The sequence below is a fragment of the Aplysia californica genome, unplaced genomic scaffold (genome assembly GCF_000002075.1).
Source record: "Aplysia californica isolate F4 #8 unplaced genomic scaffold, AplCal3.0 scaffold00528, whole genome shotgun sequence".
NCBI classification, from domain to species: Eukaryota; Metazoa; Mollusca; class Gastropoda; order Aplysiida; family Aplysiidae; genus Aplysia; species Aplysia californica.
Genome location: NW_004797798.1, coordinates 347,192 through 360,781, shown reverse-complemented (window position 1 = coordinate 360,781; position 13,590 = coordinate 347,192). Strand labels below are relative to the sequence as shown.

General features: G+C 39.0%; 1 protein-coding gene across 1 annotated transcript in view; it reads right to left on the bottom strand.

Moving 5' to 3' along the window:
- LOC101849640 (multidrug resistance-associated protein 1) overlaps positions 1–13,590 on the bottom strand; it is a gene marked incomplete in the record, with an annotated part of 55,470 nt that overhangs the window by 9,771 nt on the left and 32,109 nt on the right. The window contains 11 exon segments of the mRNA XM_013086971.2: positions 190–389; positions 2,206–2,365; positions 3,270–3,420; positions 4,327–4,564; positions 6,819–6,939; positions 8,610–8,763; positions 10,029–10,224; positions 11,298–11,465; positions 12,068–12,244; positions 12,388–12,514; positions 13,397–13,463. Coding sequence (XP_012942425.1) covers positions 190–389; positions 2,206–2,365; positions 3,270–3,420; positions 4,327–4,564; positions 6,819–6,939; positions 8,610–8,763; positions 10,029–10,224; positions 11,298–11,465; positions 12,068–12,244; positions 12,388–12,514; positions 13,397–13,463 — 1,759 coding nt within the window.

The following is a 13,590-nucleotide window of genomic DNA, read 5'->3' as shown; positions in this document are numbered from 1 at the left end:
ACGCAAAACCCCCCCAACAAAACCTAAAAAAAAGATGATCTGGTTCCCCCCTCCCCCCAAAAAACCCCCAAAAACAAACAAACAAACTGACATCAGTCTAAAAAAAATTGATAAACGTACAAGAAAACAGTGATCAAATTATGAAAAGGAAAATTAAGAAAAACAAAAGATTCAAACAAACTGTCTCACTTGTTGAGAGCGAATGAAACAGAGGAAAACTTCTGGAAGTCATCCACCTTAGTCTGTGAGTCGTTGATGAATCTGAGCTGTTCTCTGTGTGCCCTGATCACGCCCACGCCGGACAGAGTCTCGCTGAAGTGGGCGAACACAGGGGAGTGTTTGGTGGATGCCAGACGGCGCAGCTGGCACGACGCACGGATGTACAGTTGCTGTGAGGGCGGTATAGAGACGGGTAATTTATTCAGTCACTACCTTATACCGGGTGCCCATTGTGTTTTGGTGTTTGTGCTTTCTTTGTTGTGTGTGGTCAGCTGTAAGTCTACTTTTGCCTTGGTGAGGTGCCACGGAGGGAGGTCGGGGGAAAGAATTTAATGTTAGGTATACTGTTCATTGGAGATTCTGAAAGTCTTTTTACATTTGATTTATGAGGTTTACATTTAAGGGTGAATTTGAAAATTTCAAAATTAGGAAGGGCAGCAGTGATTACTTGATTATATAGACGCTTCGTCACTATCAACAACTCTACCCAAACCTCCAATCATACCCCCCCCCTCACCTCCAAATACACACGCTGAAGTGGGCGAACACAGGGGAGTGCTTGGTGGATGCCAGACGGCGCAGCTGACACGACGCACGGATGTACAGTTGCTGTGAGGGAGGTAAAGAGACGGGTAATTTATTCAGTCGCTACCTTATACCGGGTGCCCATTGTGGATGGGATCTGGTTGGGTCCGGTTGGGTCGGTTTGATCGCCCAACTCGTCACCTGAAAACAAATGTGTTTGTGTTTGACGTGACGAGTTGGGCGATCGGTTTGTGTCAAAATAGCCGCTATGCACCCTTAATCTGGCTCGCAAACCGACTCGACCCAATTGTGCCAATGGGCACCTGATATTAGAACTAAAAAGTTGTATCTGCTCAGTACCTAGTTTTGAGAAATTTTAAGCCAAAAACTTTGAGTTTCACAGCATGTCAAGCTTTTTCCAACGCAATTCATTGAATAACTTGAAAACAGCTCCGAATAATCATACGATTTTGATAACCGATAAAAATAGAACAGATAGAACATAAATTTTGTCCTCTGACCTCAAGGCTTTAATTTAATAACTCAAAACTGTTAAAAATGTCAGAAAGAACTGTGTAATTCTGAGGTAGTGCAGTGTTTAAGGCCATTGGCCCACGTCACTTAATGCATACAACCTTTACTGATTATGAGAGACTTCCATGAAAGCAGCATAAGACGACACACGTAATCAATAACATTTTATAAACGTTTTGTGTTGTTACAAAGTTTTCCACCATAAAATAGTAAAGGTAGTAGATATACCTTTTTCATGGGTTAACACTTACCAGTCACACAGCCAGCATTACAAAATACCCCATCTGGTCACCCAGCAAGGAGAGTGACTGCACCGAACTTCTCGGGCCTGGCGCTGAAATGCGCCAGGTGATCAGAACGAATAATTTTCACTAGTGCATTATTGTGCCAAGTGACGGCAAAGTGTTAACAATTGTAGATTTTTAAATCTCTTGGCAAAGTTAGGACGGGCGGAATGAATAAACTCTTTTGATAGGCAAAGCTTGAACAATAAAAAAGATAATGAAATTCCTCCTCAATTTATGACTGTTAAACATCTCACATATGACTGAATTTTTTATAAATTTCCATTGATAAAGATTATCATTCAGTGACAGGCTGTGAGAGGAAGGGAAGAGAAGGAGAGGTGGGGAGGGTAGTTATTAAGTAAAAGTCTACTTCAGCCCCCTACCCATCACATTCCAAAAATATATTCGAAATCACCTTGCTCGCATGACATCACAGCTATCTCAGTTTTGGCCCCCTCAGTAGAGGAAAAACCAATATTAAATTATATTTTAAGTTGAGTAAATTTTTAATTCAGGCTGGGTGAGGCAATTTGTCTTTTAACAATAATTATTTCAATATCAGTGAAGAAAAATGATAAGTCACAAACACAGCAAAATCATTACAGCACAGACACCAGTCTACGTCACTGGAACAACTCACCTGCAGCAGGAACAGAGCAAAGACAATGGGCACGATGAAGGCGATGAAGATGGGCATGGAATAACCGATGACGACCATAGTTGCCAGGGCACCTATCCCTGCTTCCAGGATTGTCTCAAACTCCATGGTTATGTTGCTATCAAGAACCTCAAGGTCTTGGCTGAAATGAACAAAGTTGAAGGACATTTCAATTGCTACGATTAAATAAAGTGAGACACAACATGAGGTAAAAGGGATGAGTTCAGATGTGGTCTGTGTAATATTCTTCGGTTTGTGGGTACAAACAGATTTAAAGAGAGTGAAGAAATATATGCTTGAAAGGGCTCTTTGTTTTATTTTTTGTCCTCTAGTACACTGAAACCGAAAATTGACTACTGAGTAAAAGAAAAATACAGTCTAAATCCCGATACGTTACGTAAAAGTTATAACATGTGTTATGTAAGGTACATTATTCCACAATCTGTAGGCCTACTTACGTGCTTTTGAGAAATTCAATATCTTGGTTAAAAGAAACTAAATATACTGTGTACAAAATGCCAAGCACCATTTTCAAGCAGAAAGATACAGTAAGATAAAAAGAGATATCAGGTCAGATGAGTCCCGAAATAGATCCTGCTATAAACAATTTCAAGGTCTTTGCATAATTAATTACAGTACTTCATTTTCAAATCAAACATTACCAAGCCTTCGAAGGGTGAAACGATATTGTCAAGACCAGAAAGCCTCCTGGCCAAGTAAGGAAATGCGTCATTATAAACTTAGTCACTCATTTTCAACATCATTATTATTATCATCATCATCATCATCACTGACATTATTATTATTATTATTTATTCTTTTCCCTCTTATTATTATCATTATCATATTTATTATTATTATTACTATCATTATCATCAAAGCAAGGGCCATGCTTTCCAAAATGATATAATAGGCTAATGTGTGTCTAATCTAATTAGAAATGCAACATTGAAGAAACAAATCTAAACAAAACATTAAATTCATAGTGATGGCCAATACTACCCCTCCCCCTCCCCTTATCACCAAAGCAGAAATTTGATTTTTACCTGAATCGGTTGAGAATGCGTCCCATAGGTGTTGTGTCGAAAAAGCTCATGGGAGCATGCATCACACTCTCAAGCAGCTCATTGTGTAGCTTTCTTGAGGCTGCAATGTGACGAATCTGTAGTACAACGGCGTACGCGACAACGAAGAAAGCTGGGAATTCACACAAAACAAACAAAAAAATAAACAGTCAATAAAATGAAAAAACAAACAACAGCATGTATATGATCTAATATGAAATTACAATCGCGCACTCAAGAACACGACTGGACATCCACAGACACTTGTATACACACTCATGCACACTCTCCCTCACACACTCTCTCTCTCTCTCTCTCTCACACACACACACACACACACACACACACACACACACACACACACACACACACACACACACACACACACACACACACACACACAGCATTATATGTGTGTATGTATGCATGTATATATATGTTTATATATATATGTATATTATATATATATATATATATATATATATATATATATATATATATATATATTTATATATATATATATTTATATATGCATAGCATTGCACGCGGAGGACCACAATGAATTGGTGTGTGGGGAGGTTTTCATCAATTATCTCAGTCTGTCTGCTGGTTTAGCGTTCTCAGCCTGAATTGGCCCAGACTGGCAGAGTCAAAGTATGACGCCTTCTGTATAATCTGACTGCGTCATAGGGGGCATAAAACATTAACAATCATTATATCATGTACACATATGGGAAGGAACGTTGGTAGGTAATTAGGCAGGAGAGAAGGTTGGTTTGAAAGTGGCTAAATACTTAACTAGCTAGCTAGCTAGGTAAGTAGGTGCTTTGGTAGGTAGGTAGGTCGGCAGATAAGTAGGTCAGCAGGTCGGTAAGTAACTAGGTAGGCATGTACTTACTCGTACATTGGTAAGTAGGTAGGTAGTAGCATTGTGATTGTTCTTGATCAGTGTCTTTGTGTACAGTTTGTCATCGGAAAATATTAATAAAATTCGTAAATATGGAGAAAATACCAGTCTTTTCTTTTCTTCATTTCTTACTTTGCAAAACCCCCAGCGCTGAGTAGACACCCAGGAAGTAGTTGTTCTTGTCTCGTCTCTCCTCACTGTCAGCCGGGAATGAAGTGAAGTTGGCAAGGTCAAGGTCATCATTCCAATTGGTCAACCAGACACTGGCCACACCACTCATGGCTTGGTAACAGGTGATCAGGGCTATAAGTAGCACTGCGTACAGGGGCCCAAAACCTTTGCACAGTTCCCAGTACACGGCCCATTTTACCTGGTTAAATGGCAGGTTTTGATGTAAAATAGGACTCCTATTTTTTTTTTGTTTATTCCCATGGAAAATTAGAAATTGTCACAGGTCAAACATCTTTTTCAACACTGTAAGGTCATATGGGATACAGGACCCCCAAATTAAACGTCTATCTTCAAGCTGATAGGACCAAACCAGATGGGTGGAGAGCCTTACTCCACCCCCCCCCCCAGAACAATACTAGTTTAGAATGCTCCATTGTGCATTCAAAACCAGGGCTCTCCACTCCATAGTCCAGCATGATACCAAATGAGCTAAACGTGTGCCCATCCCAAGGTTTTTTCTTTAATTGTTAGATCTGTAATAGACATCTACTGTCATGGTTAGTCATTCATTTCTCTGTTCGGGTGTGCTTAAAAACTTATCTATCAGGTCTTTTTGTGCATCCCATTTGTTAAAATTCAGTAAGTTATTTTTTAGACATCAGTTTACAATATGATAATACATGAACAGGAAGCAACATCCTTAGGCATCAAACCATATACGAGGGACGTCCAGAAAGTAAGTACCGTTTTCACATCTCTCTGAAATGGGTTAGGATATTCTCGATTTTGCACAACAGTGAGTTGATGTATTCAATACTGAACAGGAAAGAGCCCTCAGCTTCCATCATGCCATTGTAAACAACAATATACAACGTTTTTAAAACACCTCACCCACTTTTTCCCCCCGCCAGTTTACACTGCCACATTTTGTATCAAACATCCTACACCCTTTTGAACCATCAACATGTCTTCCAAGATTGAAAATTATGCTGACTGTGAAATTCGGTCTGTTATTCGTTTTCTGACTGCAAAGAACACGAAGCCTAGTGACATTCATAGGCAGATTTCAGAAGCGTATAGTGAAAATGCAATGGGCAAAAGCATAGTGCGGAAATGGTTTCACATGTTCAAAGAAGGAAGAGAAGAACTAAACGTGCATGATGAATCCAGGAGTGGGCGTCCATCTTTGGTCAGTGATGATTTGATAAACAAAGTTGACCTTAAGGTAAAGGAAGACAGGCATTTTACCCTTTCCTCACTCTCTTCGAACTCTCCTGAGACTTCAAGGTCGCTTCTGCATGAAATCGTCACTGACCATTTGGGTTATCGAAAGGTGTGCTCGCGCTGGGTACCCAAGCAGCTGAAACAAGCAATACGGACCAAACGGCTGCAAGCGCATTGGCATTCCTGATACGTTAAATTGACAAAGGAGATGACTTTCTTACTCATATTGTGACCGGGATAAAACATGATTGCCCCACTCCACGCCCGAGTCAAAGCAGCAGTCGATGCAGTGGAAAAATACGGATTAGCCCCAGCTAAAAAAAGTTCAAGCAGGCCACATCAGGAACAAAAGTCATGTGTACAGTGTTTAAGGACAGGAAAAGAGTTCTTTTAGTAGAATTTTGGGGAAATGGGATGACAATTAACTCTGATGTGTACTGCAACACATTTAAAAAACTGCGTAGCGATTCAAAACAAAAGACGCGGAATGCTTAGCGACAGCGTTGTTCTGCTTCAAGACAATGCAACTCCTCACAAGTCTGCACAGACCCAAAACCTGATCGCCTCCTCCGGATGGGAATAGTTGAAACACCCATCGTAGAGCCCAGACCTGGCTCTGAGTGACTTTCATCTGTTGCTGCATTTGAAAAAGTTTTTGGCTCTGACGCTGATCTCACAGGAGAGACTCGACATTGGCTGACATCGCAGGCGGCAGCTTTCTACAATGCGGGCATTTTGAAGTCGTCCCACGCTACGACAAATGTCTCAACAGTTCTGGTGACTATGTGGAGAATTAGTCACATATATATGAGGTATTAAAAAATAAATGGTTTTGATTGGGAAAATTATTTCTTTTATATTTATTTTAAAACGTTACTTACTTTCTGGACGTCTCTTGTACTTATATCGTTGTGAACTGGTTGATGATTTAGCACAGTGTGATTTTTTTTTATCGCAAAGGTTCTACATCCACATTGACACAATTTAGTAGGAAACATTCAATGTCATTGGTCTCATAAAAAAGCTCATCTGTGCAAGCATGTTCTAAAAAGTGGAAAGGTGGGGAGGGGTGTTGGTGGTTCTTTTGTTTGTGAAAAGAGACAAGAAATAAAGCCTTTGTCTTTATCGAAGATACCAAAAGGAGAATACCCAAACGCCCGGACCCTTCAGTCTTCTTAAAGTAGAAAAGACACCCCAAACCCTCTAACCGCACTTGAGAACAGAGTTACCTTTCCCGTAGCCATTTCCTCATCAGTGGTCAACCTACTACGATCTTGAATGACCAGCTCCGCATGCACAGACTTCTCTATGATGCTTTCCTCCCCCTTGTGACTGGCCTCAGACCTGGTGCTGAGAAAGAAGCAGAAAACCGTTTCCCATTAATGGTACAGCAGACACAGTGGAACTCGGTTTCAATGAACTCGGATTCAATGAAAACTCAGATTCAACGGAAGAGGCTTGTATTCCCCAATTTTTTCATTAATAAAATCAATAAGAGTATGTCAGATTCAACAAACACATAAATTAGCAAGCCTGGATTCAATGAAGTCGCTTGCAAGGTGAACAGCCCCATTGATGTGGCTTCACTCATTTTTCTCCTGCAGTGTACCATATCAATTCCTGGAAACCATTCATGGTAGGCCTACTGCATTGTGAACCATCATCCACTTAGCCTATTGTTTATAACTTATGCGGTCAATCAGTGTCCCTCTTTCATACCACTACACATGTTACTAACACGTTTTAGACTTAATGTGTGTCGGGGTCGGACGAGCGACCAGCACATGCGAGTCGTGTGACTGTGAGTCCTTGAGTCTGTAGGGACGGGCACAAGCAGTCCGGGGGTGGATATGTCAGTAGAGAAAAAAATGTCTTCGAGTTATCTTTTTTCCCTGGCTGCTAATCAATGCTACAATGATAAGCTAGTCTTGACATAAATCCACATAATGAATTGTACGTTGGACTGTGGAATTCTACATCGCCGTATGCTAGGCTCTACACAGCAACATAACTTGTCCGGCAAACAGTATGCGATAGGTGATAGATGACACAGACATGCAACTGAAGGAATCAGCCCTTTTGCACAGAGTGTGCCAGTGTGTGCTTGTTTGGTATGGCATCATAGAAACGAAAATGCATCTCATTTGAAACTAAAATACTTTTAGCTGAGAAAGTCAAACGCATCATGAATTACTTCTTAGACGCCTCTACTTATCTACACAAAAACCTCATGTTTGCAATAATGAACACTCAGCTTCAACAAAATTGAAGGTCAGCCTCGCTGACTTTGTTGAATCCGAGTTCCACTGTATTATAATTATAAATAATATTAATAATAATGAGAATAATACATGTGATACTACTACTAATAATAATAATAACAATAACAATAATAATAATAATAATAATAATAATAATAATAATAATAATAATAATAATAATAATAATAATAATAATAATAATTTAAAAAAATAAAAAATAATAACAATAACTACATTTGCATAGCGCATGTTCAAGCTCTAGAGCACATGCATGCACTTTACAGCTATAACCTGAGCAGACCCTAGAACACTTGGAAACATTCTCGGCTTTCCGGGAAGCAAAAGCATACAGTGCAAGCTGCCATTTTATATGTGCAAAAACACTTGTAACATGCTGACAAGATCTTATACCATCTATGACCAGGTACTCTTTTACACCTGGGTAAAGTGGGCAACATTTTTGTAAAGTGCCTTTCTCAAGCACAAAATGTCTGGCGGAGCTAAGCCTTGAACCCCCAACCCACACCCATGAGTCCGATAGCCTAACCTCTAGACTACTGACACCAAAAAGGGAAGATCAAATCAGATTGGAATCTAGAAGAGAAGAAGAAAATGATTGGGCAACATAGAAGAACAGAAGGAAAGGGGAGAGGGCGGGGGGGTTGTTCAGAGATATACGTAGTGATATACGTGAGCAATAAGGGTAACAGACAGACCAGTAGACAAAAGAAGAACCAGCCAGCAATATAGCAATCTCACCTTTGTTTACGTTCACGGATGCTACTTTGGCGAGATCCGTATGTCCGCTTTCGAGTACCTTGGGTGAGTTCCTCCAGTAGGCCAAGGTCAGGGTCCTCGCTCTCTGATGTCATTGACACCAGCCTCTTCAGCATACTCGCTTTAACTTCTTTCTCTGTTTTATACAGGACAGACAGGGAAGAAAAAAGTGCAATAATCATTGATACGCTGTGAGTTTTAACGAACTTTTCAACAATGTGAAATATTTCAAAATGCTGGATCTCTGAATTTAATGCCCATTTTTTATAGAAGAGAGCAAAAGGGGTGGAGAGTCTTGAAAGCTCCCCATACAACCCAGATTCAAGAATACTCCAATTGGATATTTGAATCAAGGTCATCAGCATTATACCCCAGTGAGGAGCAAAATGAGCTGATGACGCGTCCAGACTACTTTTTTGAAGTACAATCAAACCTGCTCAAATGGCCATCCGTCCAAGACAAGGGCCTGTGCAAACGACCACTTCCCACTTCGCTTTTGCTTTACATTATAACGACACTGTCCAAGAGGTTCGTCCATCTAAGGCAACCACTTTTCTCCTCGAAAATGGGTGGCTATCTAAAACAATTTCAGTTGTATTTCTTTTGCAAGGCTTAGAAAGAGGTAAAATCGCTTTGTGGATACTTCATCAATGATGGAAAAAATATTGTACAGATGAAAGCGATCTCGGATTCATCCCAGCAACTTGAGAAAACCTATCTATCTCGATTCTAAAATGTAAGAAAAAATGTAACCGTAGAAGTTTTAGACCCCTATCAGTTAAGAAATCATTAAGGAGGTGGGCGTTGACCCTGCCTGGGGTGAGAGGGATACAAAGTCCAAGTAGGCAGATGGAGATGCTCAATAAAAATTCTCTTCATTTGGGAACTGAACTCACATCTTCTCCTTACCATTGTCAAGCATCTAACTGTTACACCACAGACATCTGTTATTCAATGTCAGTCAAAACCACTGATGCGCTCAAGTAATCAGCTTCAAATAACCCAGTCATAACTATGCCCAGTAGGATGCAAAATCACAACCTAGCATCTCACTTTGGCTACACTCATTGACACCAACACGATCATCTTCCCCCATTTACAAACAAACAAATGAGCTATTGCTGCTGCCACTGCATTGGTGTTACTGCTACTGCTACTGCTTATAATAATAATAATAATAAAAATAAAAATAAAAATAATAATAATAATAATAATAATAATAATAATAATAATAATAATAACAATAATAATAACAGCATCAACAATAGCAGGCTAATTTTGATGATAATGATATACAATTTAAAAAAATAATATGACAATAAAAATGACAATATGAATGGTTATAATAATTAGGATGATAACAATAATACTTCTGCAAAAGCAGAAAGCTAGGGGCCACACCTTCCTCATCAGAATTGTCTTCATGTCCTTCCTCTTCATCCTGTTGTAAATGTTGGGTCAAGAACTGGGCAAAAGGCCCATTGTGAGACAGGAGCTCCTGGTATGTGCCAGCTTCCGTGATCTGGCCATTGTTCATGACGTAGATGTGGTCAACATGAGGTAGCCAGTGGATTCCATGGGTGACCAGCACGCGAGTCTGAAAAATAGGTCATCATACACGCCTGAGTTTGTTTTTCACCTTTGATTCAGAAAACATAACTGTGATTAATAAGAGATGTTTGAAAAGATTCCCTTTATTGTTTTTGTGAAATCTAAACAAATCACATCCTGCACAGAACCACACTGTGACAATACTATTTTTGTGTGGTAATTCTATGATTGAAAATGATTGATTTATGGTAAATATGTTACTTCTCCATGAACAAAAATTAAGTAATCTTGAAGTGGGGCCGCTTCAAACCCGCCTTTGAGGACCAATCCAGGCTGATTTAAAGAGATGTTTGAAAAGCAAAATTTTCACATAGAGAAGTGAACTGAAGCTATTTGCTTGACAAGGCAAAGAGCCTAACAATTGTATCAGAGATGATGGTGAATTCAGTCTAAAATACATCAATTTTAAAACATATGAATTTAAAAAAAAAATTGTTGCTCTGAGGAACATACATTTTAGGAAAAGTTACCTTGCTTTTAATGGCAAATGTAATTGTGGGTGTTTTACGCCCTATCAACACAATTTAGATCATTTAGAAGGTAGGCTGCTTCCACGATGCCTGACAGGGCCACGGTGGCTGAGAAGGATACAACATCCCAGCAAACAGATGGAGATACTCTATAATACAAAAATATCTCTCCACATGGGAATCCTACCCATGACTTCTGCATACGATGGTAATAAATCTAACCATCACACTACAAGCACCAGTGAAATAGGTATAATATACTCTGATTCTAGAGAATAACAGATACAGAAAAAGCTTTCAAATTTTTTTATTCCACTTAGAAACATATAATCTTTAGCCAAGTGTGGCACCAAGACAAAACCATGGCTAATTGTTTGTTAGTGAGCTGTGGATAATAAAATTGAGAGCAGTGTATTGAATAACACCATCACTTAATAGAGCCACCAGCACAACACAACCATTTAGTCAAGTTACCAAAACAGCAAAATCATTTAGTCATGCTTCTTTTACTTCCGTTGTCCACAATTCACACAAAAAAAACCCATTGCTCATTTCTTATGCTGTAGTGCGGTACTGGTACCAGGCTTACCTTGGCCTGAAGAATTCCTTGCGGGCCGATGACCTGGTTGAATATGTGTCTTCCGACATGGCTGTCTACCGCACTAAGTGGGTCGTCCAGGAGGAAGATGTCTGCGTCACTGTACACAGCCCGTGCCAGAGACACTCGTTGTTTCTGACCACCGGACAAGTTGATACCCTGAGGATGACAGCTTTATTAGAGTTCCTAAGATAATATTGCTGTATTCTTAATCTTAAAATACCATTTGGCCACTCAGGTGATAAAAATAATACCAATAACATTATTATTATTAATAATAATAATAACAATAATAATAATAATAATAATAATATAATAATAATAATAATGATAACAATGATAGTGATAATACTGATAATATCAACAACAACAATAGTAATAATAATAGTAATAATTTACCACCACTTACGATAATAGGTCTAATAGTAATAATGATAATAACAATACAAATAAAGTAATTATGAAAACAATGGTAAATATACAGCTGTTGCTTTTGCTTTTGCAGGTACTGCTGCAGCTACTGTTACTTCCTATTCTCTTGCTACTATTATTAAAACAATTTTGTTATCATTGGATGCCGTGGAAATCTTTTATAAAAATTCTTATAAGAAATTGAAAAATAAGTTAAGTCAGTTTTCCAGATGTTTCGCAAAAGCAAAACACAAACACTTCTGACAAAAACAACAACAACAACAGAAGAAATGCAATGAAGTCTGGAATAGATACATAAATTACAGTAGAGAAAGGAACCATCATTCTACCTTTTCTCCTATTTCTGTCTTATCACCAGCAGGCAATATTTCCAGGTCTGACTGTAAAGCACAGGCACGAATGACTCTGTCATAGTAGTCAGGATTGCAGGACTTTCCGAAGAAAATGTTCTCCCTGATTGTGTTGTTCTGGATCCAGGCTTGTTGAGGCACATAGGCAACGCTAGACTGGTGATAAAATTCAAATGATGATGATGATGATGATGATGATGATGATGATGATGATGATGATGATGATGAACGGTACTTATAAATGGTACTGATGAATGATTATGATGATGGTGCTGACAAAGATAATGAATTCCACTTACGTTGATGTTTGAGTAGCCTGTCAGTCGATGCATCTCACCAAGGACAGCGGAGAGGAGTGAAGACTTTCCAGCCCCAACGCTGCCAACTACAGCAACCAGCTGCCCCGGGCGCACCGACACGTTGATGCTGGGAGGGACAGTTTTTAGTTTTAGTAAGTGTTTTACGGCACTTGCAACACAATAAGGTCATGTAAGTGCTGAAGATTAGAGTTGATACAAGAGAGTAACAAACACAAAAAAGGAGAGGAGATAAAGATGATAGATGTTTGAGAGGAAAGAAGAAGCAAACCACACTACAGCACCCGCCAACTAGCCACAAACAGGATCGGATCATGGGATGGACATTATCATTGCCACACAACATAACGACAAAATCATCATCATCATCATCATCATTGCTTCATCATCATCGTTATCACTGGGGTTTCACCAAATTTTCAATGGTCTTAACATCAATGAGTCACATTTCAAGGACTTTAACTTTACTATACAGCGTATTAATCACCCCTTGTATTCCAGTAACCCCCTCTCTATGAGGATCCTAACTGTTGAATGTTTCACTTCAAAGGTTTCTTCATCCTCATCATCTTCATACACAACAAAAGTATCAGCAGTAACAACAAAAACAAAGGCATTATCATCATGATAAAAAATAAGAACAGACGCAGCAATAACAATGACAACAACAACAACAACAACAACAACAACAACAACAACAACAACAACAACAATGACAAAACAACAACAACATTAACAAAAACAGCAAAAACAAGCAGAAAAAACTTTGCTATTAAAGCTGCAAATAACAAGAAGAACAGCAGGAGCAGAAAGTACATGGCCCGGGACAATACAAAATAAGTTTGATATTGTAAAACTTAAAAAATACTAATAAAAAATATTTTAAAAAACCCAAATACGAACAAAAAAACACATAAAAAAACACATAAAAAGTAAAGAATCCCTTTCCTTTTTTCTCTTTCCCCCTTCATTACATTTGAGGAGAACTCACTTTTGTAGCGTCTTTAGTCCTTTCTTTTCCCAGGCAAAGTCTGCACTCTCTATTCTGACAGCTAAACCTGCCAAAAATGGTAAAAGGTAGAAAGAATTGTTTTCACATACAGAGGGGCCAGGTCTTAAATACTCTTTTTTTTTTGGTAAGTGTTTTACTGCACTCGCAACTGCATAAGGTCATATGAGCGCACA